Source organism: Engraulis encrasicolus, chromosome 22, assembly GCF_034702125.1.
Source record: "Engraulis encrasicolus isolate BLACKSEA-1 chromosome 22, IST_EnEncr_1.0, whole genome shotgun sequence".
Lineage (NCBI taxonomy): Eukaryota > Metazoa > Chordata > Actinopteri > Clupeiformes > Engraulidae > Engraulis > Engraulis encrasicolus.
In genome coordinates, this window is record NC_085878.1 from 24877643 (window position 1) to 24896639 (window position 18997).

The following is an 18997-nucleotide window of genomic DNA, read 5'->3' on the forward strand; positions in this document are numbered from 1 at the left end:
AATTACTTTGAGTTCGTCGCGTGTCTGTGACGTTTAGATCACCGCTGGCCACCCACTGGACCGTCAACTGCAAAGGAGGGCAGTCGTTCCTACTGTGTGTTTCTATTTTATTTATTCTGGTAAAATAGGCTGAGTCATTTATAGCGCTTCCTTTGCATTTAGTTATTGATGTTATTGGCAGATATTTGCATAGAAAAGCCCCACTGGATCTGTCTGTAATCTTTGGATATGAATACAATGCGTACAGTCGCATGAGGATTTATTTGACAAGTCAAATTCCTCATGACTGCATTCTGATTGGACGAGGAGTGTTTGGTGTTCGACCAGGAGCCGACCTGCAGGAAGGATGGCTAGCTGCTGCACACATTGATCAAGTATGAATGTTATTGTCTTTACTTAACAGCTATAGCGCGCCGTGATGCTAATCGGAGAATGATTGCATTTTACACACATATGTAGTTTACTTGGAACTGAAACATATTGTGAGCGGTTGCATTTTGATTGGTATTGGCCCCATTCGCTATGGCTAACGTGTTACAGTAAGCTAGCGTAAGCTAACTTGAACCTAACACTAGGTGAGTTATCGGTTTAGGCATGACCGACTTCGTTAACTTGTCTTCACCTCATAACAACTCCCACAGTACTGTTTGCCGTGTGTGCTTTATGTTCAGTTCATTTCGTTTTGTTAAATAATATCCTCTGGTATGGCCATATGGTCTATATATTGGTTACGTGTGACAGAACTGAGAGAAGCTAATGTTTATTAGCCAGTTAGCTAGCTAACTAGTAGGCTAGCACTCCACTGATAAGAGCCTGCTAAAGACACATAGCTAGCGGTTCATTGTTCGTTGCTTACTATTTCTACCGTGACTGCTGCCTAGTTTGTGACAGATTGGTTTTATTTTGGAGTAAGGTGAACATCTATACTGGGGGTCGCGTGCACAACAGTGCCTGGAATTGATATAAAGCATCCTATATGGGAGATCAAGGCAGTATTTTCGGACTTGGAAAGGCACAGCTAGTCGAATTCGGTCTTGTAGCTTTCATCAACAAAGATAGGCTAGTTCGGCAGCTTCATAAATGGCCCAAGGCGAAATGAGTTCGTTGGCTGTTTTTATTTCAAACAGCCGGCACATTTTGACACCCTGTAGCAGAGCTCTGCATGATTGTATCGCACCACTAAAGTGGCCCAGTTGATAGTTAAATATAATAGTACGATTGCGTTCAATTGTCTGCTGATGTAACTGCGTAAACCTGATGTCGTATTTGTCTCGGATACCCAGCTGTCCCACAAAGGTAGAGCTACATGTCAAGTCATTTAGTCGCGGATTCTAACCCTGCTTCGTTTCGCATGGCCTTTTAGTGTATGAAATGGATCTGAATATGATAACCTTAATGTAAAGGAGTTCTGAGTTGTCAATGTTAATCTTAGTCAAAATGGTGCATGGAATAATTTGGGAAATGGCAGAATTCGAAAACATCAATCATCATATTGCTGTCATGTCTTCCAGATAACTGCTCTCCCATACTACGGATGGTGTGTCCAAATTGCTAATGCATCGCCAGATATGGGCACAAGATCAAGAGACACTGTCACACATCAGAGCCACTGACAGAAGGTGGGCAAGCACTGTAACACAACAAAACAACAAACCAGTTGCATGCAACATCATAATAATCAATACGCCTCATCTGAAGGGATATATAAACTGTTGTTACCGCCTTTGTTAAGTAGTTGTATATGGCTGTATATCCGTGTGTCATTTGTTTCACTGCAGCCCTGACACTTCTCCTTTCAACCCTGGCTGTGTCTATAGCCCTTTGACTCAAAACTCAACCACATGATAAAATAACATTGCTATGACATTACTGAGAATCTTACGTTACAGTTTCAAAGGTGGTCATTACAAGCGTTAGTAACAACAAGCTCCAAAAGAGGCTCTGGCTGAAAGGGTTCATATCTGTTCAGAGAATGAATACTGTACACTGATAACTTTTTTTCTTTTCAAAGTTTGGACTTTGGACTTCAGACATAGATTTTGATTTTGGTTAATATCTGCTGCTGCTGTTGTTGATGATGATGTTCCTCCAGAGCAGGAGTGAGGAACCTTTGTTTACGGCCCTTGAGGCCGTTTTATCCTAGCCAGGCCGTGCCCTCCTAGTGATGCAACAGCTTCAGCGTTGCTACCAGTCAGGTCAAGAGTCAATGCAAGTACTTTCTGAGTTCCCGCAAATACGGGAACTCCTCCCACTTTGTTGGGAAGCAAACAATCATTATCAAACCAAGGGAGGTCATTTGGGAAATGCCATTTGGGAAATGTTAATTGTTATGCTCTTTGTCAGACCAAGTCTCGAAGAGATTTGAAAGTCGATGATAATCAGGCGAGTTTTATCCTGCCTCCGACATAATTTCAATGTTATGAAGCTTCATGTGAAATATAACACATTTTGTAAAGGAATCTTAGAAATTACATTTGCAATACAATTACGTTATATTCAGGGGACCAAGAGAACACAGGGTCTGTTTTAAAGGGCCTAAAGCGCAGGGGAGAATCCTGGTTTGTATTCATAGTGCGGCCCTCGGAGGACTTTGACTGCCCTTACAGGAATTTGAAGTGTCCCCTCGAATGAAAAAGGTTCCCCTCCCCTGCTCAGGACCATAGGTGTGACGGCCCCTCCCGGTTCGAATTATAACAGGATGCTGAACCATCCATCCACTGCAGACGGAACCCTGAGCTTCAAGGGGAGCTTCAGATGCAGGAGGGGGACATTGATGGTTAATAACTGTTTGTTGTTGTTGTTCCAGAGGATAGGCGCGACGGCTCCTCCCGGTGCGAGATGTGACAGGATGCTGAACCATCACTGCAGACGGAACCCTGAGCTTCAAGAGGAGCTTCAGATCCAGGCGGCGGTGGCGGCCGGAGATGTCTACACCGTCCGCAAGATGCTGGAGCAGGGCTACTCGCCCAAGATCCGAGACGCCAACGGCTGGACGCTGCTCCACTTCTCCGCCGCCAAGGGCAAGGAGAGATGTGTTCGGGTCTTCCTGGAGCACGGAGGTGAGGAGGAGGAGGAGGAGGAGGAGGAGGCTTTTAGCTATTGCCCATATGGGACAATAAAGAATCTAATCATCTTCTTTCTTGAAGTTTAAACGTGCCGTATTCATTGTAAAATTGGCTTAAAGTGGTTAAACTGAGGTTTTGTTTAAGCCTTGCATGCTTGTTTAAAAATCTCAGCTGATGCTGAGACTGGACTATGACCTTTTGTGTAAAGATTTCTAGTGGTTGGGTTCTAGCAACTATATTTAGCATTCTATTCCTGTATTCTCTCTGGTTCTAATGTGTGCCACTAAAGAGGTTGTATCTTCTTAAAGGAGAACTTGCCGTTGTATTGCTCACGCTACCCTTGACTTATGTAGTACCTGATGATGCTGCATTTATTTGTTCTGCCCTTTCCGAAATCCTAGCCATTGTAATGGAGCACATGGTTTGTTTTATTTTTATTTTTTTTAAAAACCTCCTAACATTCTCCAGATATCATTCCACAGCATCACACAGCAATAACTTTTGGATTTATCTTTGGAGTACCACTACGTATATTTTGAGTAGGGTCATTTCACGTGAAATCAGACACTTTGGGGCCTGACCGACACCGATTTCAATCATACTTGCTGTGCCTGTTTAGTAGCAAGTTAGCATCCCAGAACTGCATTTGTGTGAATCTGACACCAATATTAAGGGAGAAACAGACTAGGAAAGGTTTACATATGAGGGTAGGACACTATACATTCAGCATTGATTATATCAGTCAGTGTAAGTCACAAAAAGATGTCTGTGGTGTTATTTGAAAGCTCTTTTCTGGCTCTACAAATTACACAGCATGGAATACAGCAACCCTCAGAATATGAATTATATTTTAAAATGGCCAGTTCCTTGTCTAAACGTAGCCTGCAATGTCATGAACAACCCTGGAAATGCTGGTGTTTGGTTCTTTTTTCATTTCAAAGATAATGTGACTCAAAAATATGGCATCATACAGATCACCTAATAATAATATGGTAATACCATAGTATTATCACATGACAGCATGTCTATCGGAATATGTGAAGGATGGAGATGGTTCATGAGGATGCAGGAGGTTCAGTTTCACCTCTCCAGTGCTCAGCATACATTCCTCAACACATGCTAGCCACTAGTTGATATATACAGCTACAACATACCCTTTGATGCTTGAACATTAAAAAAATCTTTTACTGAGCTTATTCTTTCAACCCTGCCTTCTCTGAATACTGAAAATGGTCTAGCTTCCACTGTGTCCATTGACAATGGGCAGAAGCTGGGCAGTTTTTGAGTACCTGGAATTGGGACCGACGAGGGTGCAGGGCCCACCAGGAAAATGCCCGTTATGCCAGATGGCCAGTCCAGTCCTGTCCCTGACACTACTCTACTACTACTTCATTACAACTAATTTCAACCTTTTTGTCCCATTATCTCTGAAAAGAATAAGTTAAAGAACCAAACACCCCATTTTCAGTTGTTGTTTAAGATCTTACAGGCTATGTTTAGACAGGAAACCGGCCATATAAAAATATAAGGTTTTTTATATATTCAATTTTTAATTTTTCAATGTATCATAATTCATATTCTGAAGGTTGTTGTATTCCATGCTGTTTGTGTAATTTGTAGAGCCAGAAAAGAGCTTTCAAACAACACCTCGGACATCCTTTTGTGACTTACACTGACTGATATAATTAAGGCTAAATGTATAGTGTCTTACCCTAATATGTAAACCTTTGCTAGTCTGTTTCTCCCTTAATATTGGTGTCAGATTCACACAAATGCAGTTCTGGGGTGCTACCTTGCTACTAAACGGGCACAGCAAGTATGATTGAAATCGATGTCGGTCGGGTCCCAAAGTGTCTGATTTCACGTGAAATGACCCAGTACAAGAATGTTGAGATTTAAAAAAATAAAAAAAAATAAAAAAAAAAATTAATTAAACAAAACATGCCCCCAAAAGAATGACCAGGATCTTGGAAAGGGCTGAACCAAAAAAAAGCTGTGCATCGGTTACTGTCATCTGTTACGTCAAGGGTAGCGTGAACAATGCAACTGCGTGCTCAATTTGGTCTGAATTCTCCTTTTATGAAGACCACTAGGAACCTGTATTCTGAAAGTCAAAACGAGCATAGCATCCCAACAAACCTGACTTGGCAACAGACAAAATGTAATTGTTGGGTATAGATTGAAATGAACCTCATGCCTTCCTGCATATACCAAAATCAAAATGAGGAGGCCAGTTTTGCTACATCAAAATTGTGATTTATAACTTGTTTTGAACAGGAGCTGTAATTGATCATACTTTTGAGAAACACTATCATGTTATGATCTAATTTTTCAGCCAGAGGAAATCTGATAGTAATTCTATGCTGACCTCACTAAAAATGATCCAGTATGCCATCGAACCTGTACGAGTGATACATTGCTTTTCTGCTTACTTTGTGACACATTGTACTTCCATCATTATGAGTTTGCATAGTGTATGTGTTTTGATGGCTAGGGCCATCTCACATCAAATACACAAATTCTGAACATAGAAGATGAAACATACATGTACGATGTAACGCTGATCTTATATCAGTTGGATGCTAGACTTAATCTAGCATGGTAAATCGGTCTCTTACACTGTTCTTCCTTTTTGTTTTTACAAAGGGTTTGATGGGGCTTCATTGCTACTGTACATGTTTGCCTTGAGATGCAGACTCTTCTGATGTTAAACTGAAATGCACATGGTTGGTCTGATAAAGACTCAACCGTGGTCAACCATGTCAATAGATGCTAACCCAAACGGCCACTGTACTAGGGAGTAAATAATGTAGAGCCTTGGTCTCCAAACAAAGGCCCGCGGGCCAAATCCGGCCCGGGCATGGCAAGCATTTGGCCTGCCATGAGGTCAGAACAAATGAAAGCATAAATGTGTGTGATTTTTCAATCACTAAAACTTCAGTGGGTCATATTTCCCCAAAGCATTCACAGAGAGATAGATCTTATATGCTAACAGTCTCATAACAGACATTGGGAAGTGAAACGGAAAAGCGAAAATCTTTTCTCTGTCCAGACAAATAACTTGTTTCTCATTGGGTTCGGGCATTGGTTTTTGCCCGCAGCCTCATCGTAATTGGGCCCTTGGAGAAAAATAATTGGAGACCACTGATGTAGAGGATTAGACTCGTAGTCCGATGTATAACCAGGCTAAAGATAACCACCTCCACTGAAGCTGATGAGAGAATCAGCCTTTTTTTAAAATAATAATGAGCAAAAGTGGAGAAAGTGTCAGTGGAGAGTAAAGGTCCTGACTTCTGCAGTGTGTCCCTGCCTGCCTCTTCTTAATGCTGGTAATGCCACTAATTAGCTTGCCAGCTAACAAGTTGAGCAGTTGTTCAGATCTGCTGGTTCTGTGATTCGGCCGAAGTAAATGTGGGGCAGGAGAGCTACTTTATTATGAACACTGAATCTCTGACTGGTGCATCATCTGGGAATTCATAGAGCAACTTGTTTTTTTCCATTTGATTATCTTGTATATAAAGTGTGACTTGGAATAAGATAAAGTGGTTTGAGAAACTGACAGAATAGAGGGCGTCTTCAAAGCTACGAACAAAGCATTGAGCATAGATCACTACCGCGTCAGTCAACCTGCTGCTCATTGTATATTTCATTTCCCACTTTACTCTGACCACATCAAATGACCATACTCCTTGACTAATTTATTCCAGCCCCCTGATATAATGCAGTACATAATAATGTGCGATAAACTATTAACAATGGTAGTAACAATGTAGCTTATCTCTAGACGGTATTAAGGGGCAGCCGTGTCCTAATGGTTAGGGAAGTGGTCTTAAGATCAGAGGGTTGTAGGTTCGAAGCCTACACACTTACCGCTCTCTACACCTCCATCCTCGGCTGAAGTGCCCTTTAGCAAGGCACCTAAACCCACATTGCGCCATAGACTGTAACCAATACCCTGTAAAAAAGTTGCTTTTGATAAAAGCGTCAGTTAAATGTAATCTAATTTAATATTATGGTGTAATACTTTGTTCAATTTTGATTAACCTTTTCTTTACTGCGGCTGCTAAGGCAAAAGTTGGCATTAAGCTACTGGTGTCACCTGAGGTGAAATGAGAACTGTAGGAATGGCTTCCTGAAGCTAGATGGCACTGTGCAACTGTTGTAGCGCATATTCGTCTCGGATGAACTTCATTCAACCTTCCAGTCCCTCCTTAGTTCAATGATGAGTTACATTGATGACACTGGAACAGTATATGCTCATTTCAATTTCATGTCAACCCACACGGTTCTCTAGAATCTCCCCAGATGACCCTCTTCGATTTGCCTGATATTGCACAACTCTTTTGATGCCAATTTGAAGAACACCAAGTTTTAGCATCCTACGTAACTGTTCTACGTAACTGGAAGTGAGGCCCTCCAACGTTTGGGTGCCACGCCCAATTTTTGACCCCAGGAAATGTTTACATAATTTACAGGTGGATTTTTACACCCGCAGCTTTAATTTCATGACAAATACAGGGCTTTGAATGGCCATTTCCCTTCAGTATGACCATGTCTATCAGATTACTAGAAATAACATAGCCTGACTATTTTTGGATATTATTAAATGACAGAATAGGAGGGTCTCAAAAATTGCTTTGAGACAAAGTGACCTTACAGTAGCCCCTACATCACTCTTCAGTGTTTCCCATACATTGAGGAAACGTTTAAATTTGGCCGCCATAGTTTCCGAAAATGTTAAAAAAAAAAAAAAAAAAAAATTTAACTTTTTTTTTTACTTTGATTTTTTTTATTTTTTTTACGATTTCCGTTTTTGTTAAAAACGATTGGAATTACGATTTCCTTCGCATTTTCCTCCTGGAGTAAATACATCCTATAGAGAAAACCACAAGTGCTTGAAAGAGAGAGGGATCAAAAGCCTTGTCAAGTTGTTGTAGTTAACTTGGGTTTGGGAGCAATAAAAAAAAAACCTTCCGAGAAGGGACAGTTGGGATAGGTTACTAACACTCCCCAGGCTTTAGGTGACAGGCCTTCTTTGACAAGGCAGAGGAGACATCGGGCTGCATATAGAAATGAATGTGTAATGAATGTGAATATAGACATAAATGTGTAATATGTTGTTCAGCCCTTTTAATGGGAGGAATTTTGAAAAACTGGCCCTGTGACCAGCACCCCTCATGTAGAATGTGTACGCCTATGTGTGTGTGGGGGAAAGGCATAGCCTACCCTCTTAGACCCTTTTTGTTTATGCGTTAACAATTTCACAGCAATCTTAAATTCTTATCTCTGCTCCTATTTTGTTTTATTATTTTTTTCATTACATAGACCCCTGCATGTGTATTATGTAGCCTTATTTCTCAAAATATAAATGGCTGAAATGTAGGCGTAGGCCTATAGTTTCTCCATGCGCCAATGTCATACTGTACTCATTGTTTAGTAGGGATGGTACAAACCGCACCGAAAACTGAAACCGTACAATTCACACACATACCGAACCGAACCGTGCAATCCGTCGCAAACCGCAATTCATGTGCTGCCCAGAAAAATATGTAAAACAGACATTCTAGGAGTATCTTATCCAGTCTCTCTGATTAAAACATTAGCGTATAAGACCAATCAGAGGATGACACAATTAAAATCACACCATTTTCAAATTATAACCGTAGAGAACCGAAAACCGTGACCTTGACACCGTGATATGAACCGAACCGTGAATTTTGTGAACAGTACCACCCCTATTGTTTAGCCATTTTGCATTTACACTGCGTTAATACCCCCCCCCCCCCCCCCCCCGGATGAAAAAAGGTCCGTGAAAAGACCCCCCCCCAACAAAAAAAATCCCGGCTGCCCCCATAGTTTCCAAAATTTCTGTGGGAAACACTGCTCTCTTAACCATGTGGGCTAACACTAACACTTAACCATGTGGGCCCTTGACTCGAAAGAGCTTTTAACTCATGTACAAAACCACCAACCATTTAAGCCAAGAAAAAATGTTTTTAGCAGTTCTTTATAATCATCTAGGGCAGGGTTTCCCAAACTGTGGTGCGTGCACCCCTGGGGGTGCGCGGCCTGCTACAAGGGGGTGCTCGAGCTGAATAGCGCAATGGTGGATATGTGTGTTTTTATACAGCATTAGTGAACATTAAGTAGTTTTTAATTGTTTGGTGAATTGTATGCAGGAACGGTCCATCTGAAGTGTAATTTATAACTCCTAGATTTGTCATGCAACAAGTTCCATTGTAATGAAGGCAGAAAAAAGTAAATTACATTGGATATGAGGACTCCCCAAAATGACTGCATAATGTGCGGCTGTGCAATATTTGCATAGGGGGTGCGCAAACCACATTGAAATGTACTGGGGGGTGCGCAGGGAAAAAAAGTTTGGGAACCGCTGATCTAGGGGCTTTTTAAATAGCTTTCCTATATTGTATCACTGCATTTGGGTCTACTGCCAAAGTAAGATAAATTTATACATTGGTTGACCAGTAGATGGCAGTAAGAGATACACATTATAATAACATGTGGAAAATAGTCAATCATATAGTGAAATACTTAGACGGCCTAGATTTTTCATGCAAAACTACAGTTCCCAAGTAGGATGCAGAATCAGTTGCTACAGTTGCAACTCATTATGCACACTCTCCAAGATCTATAGCCCCAAAAGGTCAGAATTCTTAATCACGCTTTTGACAAATCCAGTTTTGAAGGCATAGCTTTGAATATGCTTGTATGCAGGGCTCTAAATTAACACCTACCATTCCAGCCAAATGCTGGTGAAATTTCAGTTTGGCTGGTAGAAGACCGCAAGTTCCTAGCCACATCGACCCATAAGTGAATTTGTGTTTGGCCACTGCCAGTAAGATTAACATCTACTACCCATGTTGGCTGGTGATGAAAAAAGTTAATTTAGAGCCCTGCTTGTATATATGATAGACATGGCCCTTGTAAAGCCTGTATCTGTTTTTCAACCAAAGCTGGAGGTGCCCATACCTGCTTGTGCATTTTGTGGGCTATTCCTGGGCTCAAAAGTGGGTGTGACACCCACATTTTGGAGGGTCTCTTCTCCAAAACCGTTAGACCGTAGGATGTTAAAACCTGGTCTGTTCTTGTCTGTGAAATATCGAGAAAAATGAAGAGGGTCATTGAGGAGGGTGTGCAAATAATGTTACAAAGTTCCTTAGAAATGCAAGAAACGTTGTGTTTATGTTCATAGCCCACTTAGTGCCATCAATGTTTTTTTCTATCTGTATTGGCCATGATAGCCATAGCTGCTGAAATGGTAATAAATGTAAGCAATCAATCAGTCATAGTGCCCTCAACTGAAGCATTTGTTTTGCATCAAAATTGAACATGATTTTTGCGAATGTCCTTTTCTTTATCAGATTACTTTTAAAGTCCCTACTCCCTCGTACACTCTTTCTTTTTCTCTCTATCTCTCTCTCTCTCTCTCTCTCGCTCTCTCGCTCTCTCTCTCTCTCTGCTGTAAACAAAGCATTAATGAGGGCTCCCTGGGTAATTGAAACAGCAGGACTTAACCTCTGGCCCCTCTTTCACACCCTGCTCTTCCTGATTGTTGAAGTGTGTTGCCACTGTGGCCCCTTAATCTCCCCATCCAGCCAGCAGCTCATCCTACATCTGTGGTGTGTGTGTGTGTGTGTGTGTGTGTGTGTGTGTGTGTGTCTCTTTGTGTGTGAGTCTGTGTCTGCACGTGTGCCTGTGTGTCGGTCTGTGCGTGTGTGTATGTGTGTGTGCTTGTGTGTGTGTGTGTGTGCCTGTGTGCCGTGCTGTGTGGGCGCCCTTGTGTGTCGGTGTGTGCGTGTGCGTCTGCCTGTGTGTGTGTGCGTGTCTGCCTGCCCATGTGTGCGTGCGTGCGTCTGTGTGTGTGTCTGCCTGCCTGCTTTGTGTGTGTCTCTCTATGACCGTCCGTCCCCAGCCGACCCAACGGTGAAGGACTTCATCGGCGGCTTCACGGCGCTGCATTACGCCGCCATGCACGGCCGCGCGCGCATCGCCCGCCTGATGCTGGAGTCGGAGCACCGGGGCGACATCATCAACGCCAAGAGCAACGACGGCTGGACGCCGCTGCACGTGGCCGCCCACTACGGGCGCGACTCCTTCGTGCGGCTGCTGCTGGAGTTCCGCGCCGAGGTGGACCCGCTGAGCGACAAGGGCACCACGCCGCTGCAGCTGGCCATCATCCGCGAGCGCTCCAGCTGCGTGCGCATCCTGCTGGACCACAGCGCCAACATCGACATCCAGAACGGCTTCCTGCTGCGCTACGCCGTCATCAAGGGGAACCACTCCTACTGCCGCATGTTCCTGCAGCGCGGCGCCGACACCAACCTGGGCCGCCTGGAGGACGGCCAGACGCCGCTGCACCTGTCGGCGCTGCGGGACGACGTGCTGTGCGCCCAGATGCTGTACTCGTACGGCGCCGACACCAACACCCGGAACTACGAGGGCCAGACGCCCGTGGCCGTGTCCGTCAGCATGTCGGGGATCAGCCGGCCCTGCCTGGATTTCCTGCAGGAGGTTACCCGTAAGTGGCACTTGCATTCACTGAACTAGAACTCTTATCTACTTTGTACTCAGGGTTTCAAATGAACACATGCCAACCGGCCAAATGCTGGTGAAAATTCAATTTTGCTGGTAGAAAAGAAAACTCACTAGCCATTTTGACCCATTAGAGAGTGTGTGTTTGGCTAGTACAATTATCATCCCCTAGCCATTTTTTACAAAGTTCATTTAGACCCCTGTTTGCTTTCACCTACCATTAGTTCAGCTGTGGATGTGTGTTTTACTATAGTGTCTACATATAGGTGTTACTGGCCTTCATCTGTATTCACAACAAGAATTACTTGCACTAAGTCCCCATTACTTCATAACTCCATTTTCTCGACTCTCTACTCCTACCTTTTGAGGTCAGCTGTATTTTACACTATTCACATGATGCTCTCATATGAATTTCCCCTAGATGTTTTGGTGTAGCAGCAGTGCTAGAAACTGCTCAGTTCAGAAACATTGCTAACTGAACTGTAAAGGGGAGGGAGACAGCACTGTGAATTTTAGGGCAGAAAAGTCTGGCACAGAGTTAGAAAATGGCCAGATTGAGAGTTAGAGAACATGCCTTGTGGCTATAGTTCTTTTCACACAGCCAGCAAATGATGGGAATTACTTGGATTGTGATCTTGCTGATAAACTGCAGTGCTTGTAATTCAAGCATAGCGACACTTCTGAATATATTATATACAGCATATAGGAGAAATGCAGTGTGAACTGGTAGGGCTGCACGATTATGGAAAAATTATAATCATCAAAATTGAAATCAAGATTATTAATCATGATTATTCAATAATAAGCAACTGACTTTTTTGTGCAGAATTGTATTTAAAATCATGGCATTGAATGCAATTTGAATCCATTACTATATGGGATGAACAAAATAAATCTGAATTGCAACAATTATGTAAAAGGCAATAGCATGAACCTTAGGCAGGCCTACAGATTTTTGCCCAGTAAAAACAGCCTGTTAACATGTTCTGGCTTCGAAGATGCCCAAGAGCAGATATACTGCCCCCTGTGCGATTGCAATTAAATCACGATTTTCGTGTTCGTTGTGCCCAAAAGCGGTATTTTGATTAAAATTCTATTCATTGTGCTGCCTTATGTACCAGTGTGTACATGCTCTATATGTGTAGGCCTACTATAAATGCATACCATGAAGTTCAGGTGAGGTAAGGAATCGAATCCGTTGCCGTGCAGTTTTGATGGAAGGATTTTTGGCTTTTCTCCAGTGTCACTCTGCAAGTATGTCTTTCCTCGGGGCATACAACCCAGACAGAAAAGCCAGACCTCTTCTCCTGTTGTAGTACTCTGAGGCTTCTTTATGACCCAGAAGAGTAAATTGTGGCCACATATATGGCATAACGACACCAATGACAGCCATCAAATGGTGTCTAAATCTTCCTGAGATGTGGCAGCAATCAAATCAAATTGTACGTCTGTGTAATTACACCCCCGACTGAGAGGCCAATGGGATTGCGGTATTGGCTAGACATGTGTCAACCTGTGGAGACTGTAAAATGAGTCGAGAGTGGAGGGGAGATGTCCTAAAGCTCAACACTGGCTAGCTGACTTGGCCAGGTGAAAAAGAGAAAGTGTGTGTGTGTGTGTGTGTGTGTGTGTGTGTGTGTGTGTGTGTGTGTGTGTGTGTGTGTGTGTGTGTGTGTGTGTGTGTGTGTGTGTGTGTGTGTGTGTGTGTGTGTGTGTGTGTGTGTGTGTGTGTGTGTCGCACACAGTCACCTGAAGCACTAATGATTCGGTAAGCACAATACCCGTGTGCCGTTTGTTCTGGTCTGAACTTTGATATCGAGATATCAAAGGAGCGGAGGCCCTGAGACAGCCATGCACTGTGAAGTCGGGCGGGCCGGGCCCCCATTCAGCAGGGGACAGGCTGGCCTGCTCAGCTTACTCCCTCCCCCCTGCCTTATTGATCATCCCTAGACCACTGTACTCTACCTCACGGGGGTGGCTCGGCTCTGCACACGGCTTCACATAGCACAACACAACACAACCCCTTCCGCGCGCACACACACACACATTCCGACACATTTGCACGTCCACACTCTCAGACCTATCGCTCACGCATACTCATCACACGCACACACACACACACACACACACACACACGCATACACCCTGTGTGTGATTGACATGCTCCCCTTAGTAGACGCTTGGTTTCTGGCATGTGGCTGGCAGTGAGATAGAGAGAGAGCAGCAGCAGGCTTGGCTGCAATTAAGCATCTGAAGTGACACAGGACAGGACTGCAGATGGCCTCAGCTATGCCTTTGTTGTGGTTTTCCCAGCTGCCTCCGTCTGCGGCTGCAGGATCCTGGAGGCAGGGCCAGCACAAGAGTGCACTGCGCTGCCTTATTAAGCTGATAACATTACTATTATTTTTTAATGCACTTTATCCTGGACGAAGAAAAAAAAAAGAACAAAAACAAAGCACCAGGCGAGCGGTCCCTTGGTTCCCGTGCTGTTGGCTTCTTAACGGCGGTAGATAAAGAGGGTTCAGTGGCCTTGTAAACTGCGTAGGGATGGAGGAAGACGGAGGAGCCATGTTTGTTTCCCGTCTTGATGTTTGTCTGCTCTGCGTGCCTGTTTTGCCTTAATTGGTGATGTGACCCGGGCTCGTTGGCTGGCTACTTTTTGAGCTGGTGTTGGTCCAAGAAGAGCATAACTCTGAGCCTCATGTGTGGTCTGCTCTACTGTCATTGTGCTGAAGGTCGTCTGCTCGGATATGTGAATTTAACGCTTTTTGTCTTCTCTTCCCTTTTTAGGACAACCCAGGACTTTGCAGGACTTGTGCAGAATAAAAATCAGGCAGTGCATAGGACTCCAAAGCCTGAAGTTCCTGGAGGACTTGCCCATCGCTAAGGTCATGAAAGACTACCTGAAACACAAGTTCGACAGCGTCTGATGACGGCCATAACGCTTATACAAGAAAGAGACATAGCGTTGGAGCATCTCTCATCTCCTTCTTAAGACTATGCAAACTGTTATCCTTTCTACTCGAGAACTCTGACAACAGGTGCACAGTTTTTACTACGAAAACAAGATTGATGCACATTTCTATTTAGCTATATGATGATTATGAAGTGGGTGAATGAGTGACTTAAAGATTTTGGGGGTTCTTCAAGGATGTGGATATTTAATTGAAGTATCATTAATGACCTTTTAGACTAATGAATTACTTGTGATGTTTGTACAGGAAAGTACTCTTCAAAACAAGTTCTGTGCTCAGAGGTCGCTGGGAAGCTGTTGTATTGATTTTGTGGGAGGTCCATGATCACCAAAGCATAGCCTACTTGTTCAATTGGGTCGCAATTGACAGATGATGTGGCTTGGCTGTAGGAGCGATGTTTCTTCTGCTCACAGCCTCCACAGTAGATTTCTCCTCCTGTACCCAATGTTCGATGATCATAATGTGTTACCACTGCTTTGTCATTATGGCAAAGTGGAGTTGGTGATTAAACCGCAAGAGGACTTTCAGTAGAACTACTCACGGCTTTGGCGGGAAAAGATAGGACGCTCATGTTTGGTAAAGGTTGGGCACGTGTGGGTGGGAGGGTGGATGGATTTGAGGAAGAGAGGAGTTTTTAAACCAAGGAATTAAAAAAAAAAAAAAAGTCGATTGGTGCTGGGTTGTGGAAAAGCCTGTTTCTGTCACAAGTCGTCATGGCTCATGTGCCTCAACCATGGATCAGTGGTTAAGGACTGGTGTGTTGTGGGAGGGGGAGAGGGAGAGCGCGAGCTCCCACACTTCTTAAGTATCGATATGTGCATCTCCCTCCCTACGGACTGTTGTGGTGCTTTTGTTTTTGATGTCATGCCTGAGATGGAGGGGTATTGCATTGGTTTAAGTGCATCTTTTATGGCTTCGAGTGCTCATTTGTTCTGTAGCACTAAATCAGTGTTTTAAAAAAAAACGTCAACATCGTTTCGTTTTTGGGAAAAAGCATTGACTTAGGATAATGAATGCTTGACGTTGAGAGTGGCCAAATGCAGTCCCAAATAAACTCTCTCTCGTGTTAATCCACAGCTATAGTCACAGAATCATTAACAGAGAACATGTAAATAATTGTGTCATATGTACAGCAAATATTTTTCTAGAATTATTTAAACAAATTCAGTGTGGTTTGAAAAGTCTCATGCTTTTTTTTTCTTTTCGTCTTGTGTGGCTCATGTACAATTGCTCTGCCATTTTTATGTGACTGTTTGAAGTCTTCAAATGTTAGAAATCCGTATTAGGACAAATTTCAAAAGGAAAAAAATCAAAAACAAAAAAACAAGACCTGCGCCTTGACTTGGGATTGTTTTTCACACACTAAAAAAATATATAGCATATCCTTAATATATGTTTCCAGATTTTTGTTTTTGTCGGCTTTGTCAAAATTGAAGAATGAAAGGGTACTTAATGTAGTAATTGCATCTTTTATTCCCTTTTTCTACGCTATCAGTAAGTTGATTTATCTCCAGTTATTTAGTCTCTGGACTTTGGCATCTTATGTGTTCTAATCAAGGTTACTTCTTTACTTCTGTCTCCTCAGGCAAAAGGGCTCATCCTAAACAGGAATGAAGTCACTCATATTTCAATTGTACATCATAGACTGCAAAAGTGTGTTAAGCAAGAATGTTCTCTTTCTTTTAGTTTTTTCTTCTTTTTCCTTCTTTTTTTTGGTCTTTTTCGTAAATGCCGATGATGGTCTAAAAGAAATGCCCTGGTGAAGCCTCTGTTCGACCTCTTTCAAACGGGGTCGCGATCGCCCTGCCCCGCGCTGCTCTGCGAATGGCGGCCTGATGCCGAGTCACTGGCTGTAGCTGCTCGAGCGTAGCCTGGCGAGCGACTCACCGGCGCGTTTCTGCCTCAGTGTTCTGCTCTACTCTCCCGTCTGCCTTTTTTTCTTTCAGAGGAAAGAAGAAATCGAAAACCCATGCGAGTCACTGGTGACTTCTCTCTGTGTGTGTCCTCTGCATCTCTCAAGAGGCACACATGCGCCCGTCTCCTCAAATACTCCTCTCACCACCAGCTGCCTTTGCCATTGTTGTCGTACGAGGCGTAGGATTAGTTGAAACAGACTTACAGAATGTCTCAAGGAGGGAGTGTGTACTTGTCTTACTGTGTTGTTTTTTTTTTTAATTGTTATTATTATTATTATTGCAGTTTTTGGCAGTCTTGTGGGTCTATTTGAATACTGCAGCATTTTGTAAGATTTTGTATGAGACTTGTGTGTTTAAAGTGTGAGGGTGTGTGTGTATACAGTCTTTGTGTTTGAAAGCATTTGCCTTTTTTAAGCGTGCAAAAGGTGTGTGTCTGTGTGTGTGGATGTGTGTGTGTGTGCGTGTTGTAATGATTGGCACTGCAGAGTTGGGAGGACCTATGGTGGCTCATTTGTTGTCAGGGAATCTTACAGTTCAGTTGAAAAAAAAGTCTACGGAATAATCCCACGTCTTCCATGCCATCAACTACTGAATGTACATAATATGCTGTTTGCTGAATTGTTAATGTAAAAAAACGTGTGAATAAAAAAAAGGAAAAACTGGAATATTCGCTCTGTGCTCGTCATTTATGCTCAGATCACTGAAAATTGTCAAATGAAATCCATCACAGAGAATACTGTAAGTAGTCCAATGTGCTACCTGGAACTTGGACTGGTCGAGATGGTGCTCCTTGGACAAAGGCTTAGCCAATTTCAAAGCTAGAAATGCCAAGGCAATCTCACAATCACAGTCTTCTTTTCAGTTAAAAATGGCTTGATTTTATGGGCAAAACATGATTTAAACACAAGACATGCTTTGGCTAGAAGACTTATTTTAGCCATGCCTTGCCCATAAAATAAAGGCATTTTAACTTAAACGATGAGCGCGGTGGCATTTTTCAAGATTTGAAACGGCATGAATCACTGACGAAAGGTTTTGAGGACACTACTTTCAGATAAGTGTGTGTGTGTGCCAGTTGATGCTCCTGCCGAAACGAGTTGATCCTAAATTTGGGAAAAGTGGAAGTGGAATGGGGAGAACCGGTATTCCAAAGTGTTTCCCTTTGTGGGAGCGAGAGGAGAGGAGTGGGAGTGAGCAGACGAGCTCGAGCCGTGTCAGTGTCTGTGTGTGCCAGTCCAGTGTGCTTGATAAGAGATGGTGTATGAATGGGCTCTGTGTTTGTTTCCTCTGCCTTGCACTCTTGCTTCCTCTCCTCTGTATCCTCATGCAATAAATCTCCGGGGCTGATAGCGATCGTGGCAAAGCCTGTTTCAGGTGCGGTCCCCCCCTCCAACACCACCATCATCCCCCCTACCCCTTACCCTACCAACCCCATCCATTCCACACACACACACAGTCTCCATCTTCACTCAAACACACACACACAGTCCCCATCACCACCCGAACACACACGCACACATACACAGTCTCCAACACAACTGCTTGAACACACACACACACTCCACCCCTCCACTGCATCTGAGCCTCTGCCAGACTCTCGGGGTCATGAGCCATCCTACACCGCATGCAGAAGGAGAGTTCTATTGTAACAGCTCTCTTACCTTCACTGCTGCCACTACATGAGAAAAAAAGACATCCCACACAATCCTATTCTTCACATGTAAGGGGATGGGATACCTAAAATTACACAAGCTTGGCAGACTGTCAATATGTTCTATGATACATGTATCACTTTGGGCATGGAAGAGAAGAGTAGGGGCCGAGGACGGGTGGGGGGAAGGTGTTCTTCCTTCCCCCTCTTTTTTTAAGACTTCTCCACTCCTTCGCTTTCAGGAATGTGGACCTCCAAAGAAAGTTCTCCCCCCCCCCCCTCCCTTCTTTTTTTGCCTTTTGTCTTCCCAGTTCGTAAAGCAGGATACTGCCAGCGTGTGTACCTGTGTGACCCGAGAGCTGATATACTGTATTTGTGTATTACTTTACAAAAACACGGGGAGCTATCACTAGATCCCATCACAGGTAACATTACATGATAAAGACAATGGCTTTCCTCTGTAGACATGTAACCTGGCAGACTGCTGGAAACAATGTCCCCACTGTTAGGAGGGAGTTTAACATGGGCCCGGAGGAAGCTGCTTATACTGCTCTCGCTCTCCTCTCTCTCTCTATCGTGTGCTGAGAATGCGAAGCACCACAGACCGCAGCCTTGGTAACGAGGTGAGGAAGCTCCACCACGCTTTTAGAATCCCTCTGATTAGAACATGGAATTCTAATTTTAGGTTCTCTCTGAGGAAGTAAGGAAAGCCCCTGTAGTGATAGTGGAGTGGAAGATCCGTACAGGGGGGGAGAGATATGCAAAAAGGGATTCCATAGGTTCTGTGATGTCATGGCATGGTTTCTTTATCTGTGTGACGTTTTGAATGTTTGGCCA

The 18997-nt window shown here is 43.5% G+C and overlaps 1 protein-coding gene across 2 annotated transcripts; it reads left to right on the plus strand.

Annotated features, from left to right (window-relative positions):
- The first annotated feature begins 99 nt into the window (after window positions 1–99).
- Window positions 100–17168, plus strand: asb7 (ankyrin repeat and SOCS box containing 7). Of its 2 annotated transcripts, none has more exons than XM_063189160.1 (5): window positions 100–374; window positions 1512–1619; window positions 2807–3059; window positions 10999–11604; window positions 14409–17168. In XM_063189160.1, the coding sequence occupies exons 3-5, from the start codon at window positions 2849–2851 to the stop codon at window positions 14546–14548; spliced, it is 957 nt and encodes a 318-aa protein (XP_063045230.1). In that variant the 5' UTR covers window positions 100–374; window positions 1512–1619; window positions 2807–2848; the 3' UTR covers window positions 14549–17168. The 2 variants fall into 2 exon arrangements, with proteins under 2 accessions (XP_063045230.1, XP_063045231.1); XM_063189161.1 differs by lacking the exon at window positions 100–374 and adding an exon at window positions 483–575.
- The last annotated feature ends 1829 nt before the right edge of the window (window positions 17169–18997 follow it).

Coding starts and splice junctions, on each gene's coding strand:
- asb7 (XM_063189160.1), top strand. CDS start 2,849: ATGCTGAACCATCACTGCAGACGGAACCCTGAGCTTCAAGAGGAGCTT. Junction 3,060..10,998: donor GGTCTTCCTGGAGCACGGAG/GTGAGGAGGAGG, acceptor GTCCGTCCCCAG/CCGACCCAACGGTGAAGGAC. Junction 11,605..14,408: donor TTTCCTGCAGGAGGTTACCC/GTAAGTGGCACT, acceptor TTCCCTTTTTAG/GACAACCCAGGACTTTGCAG.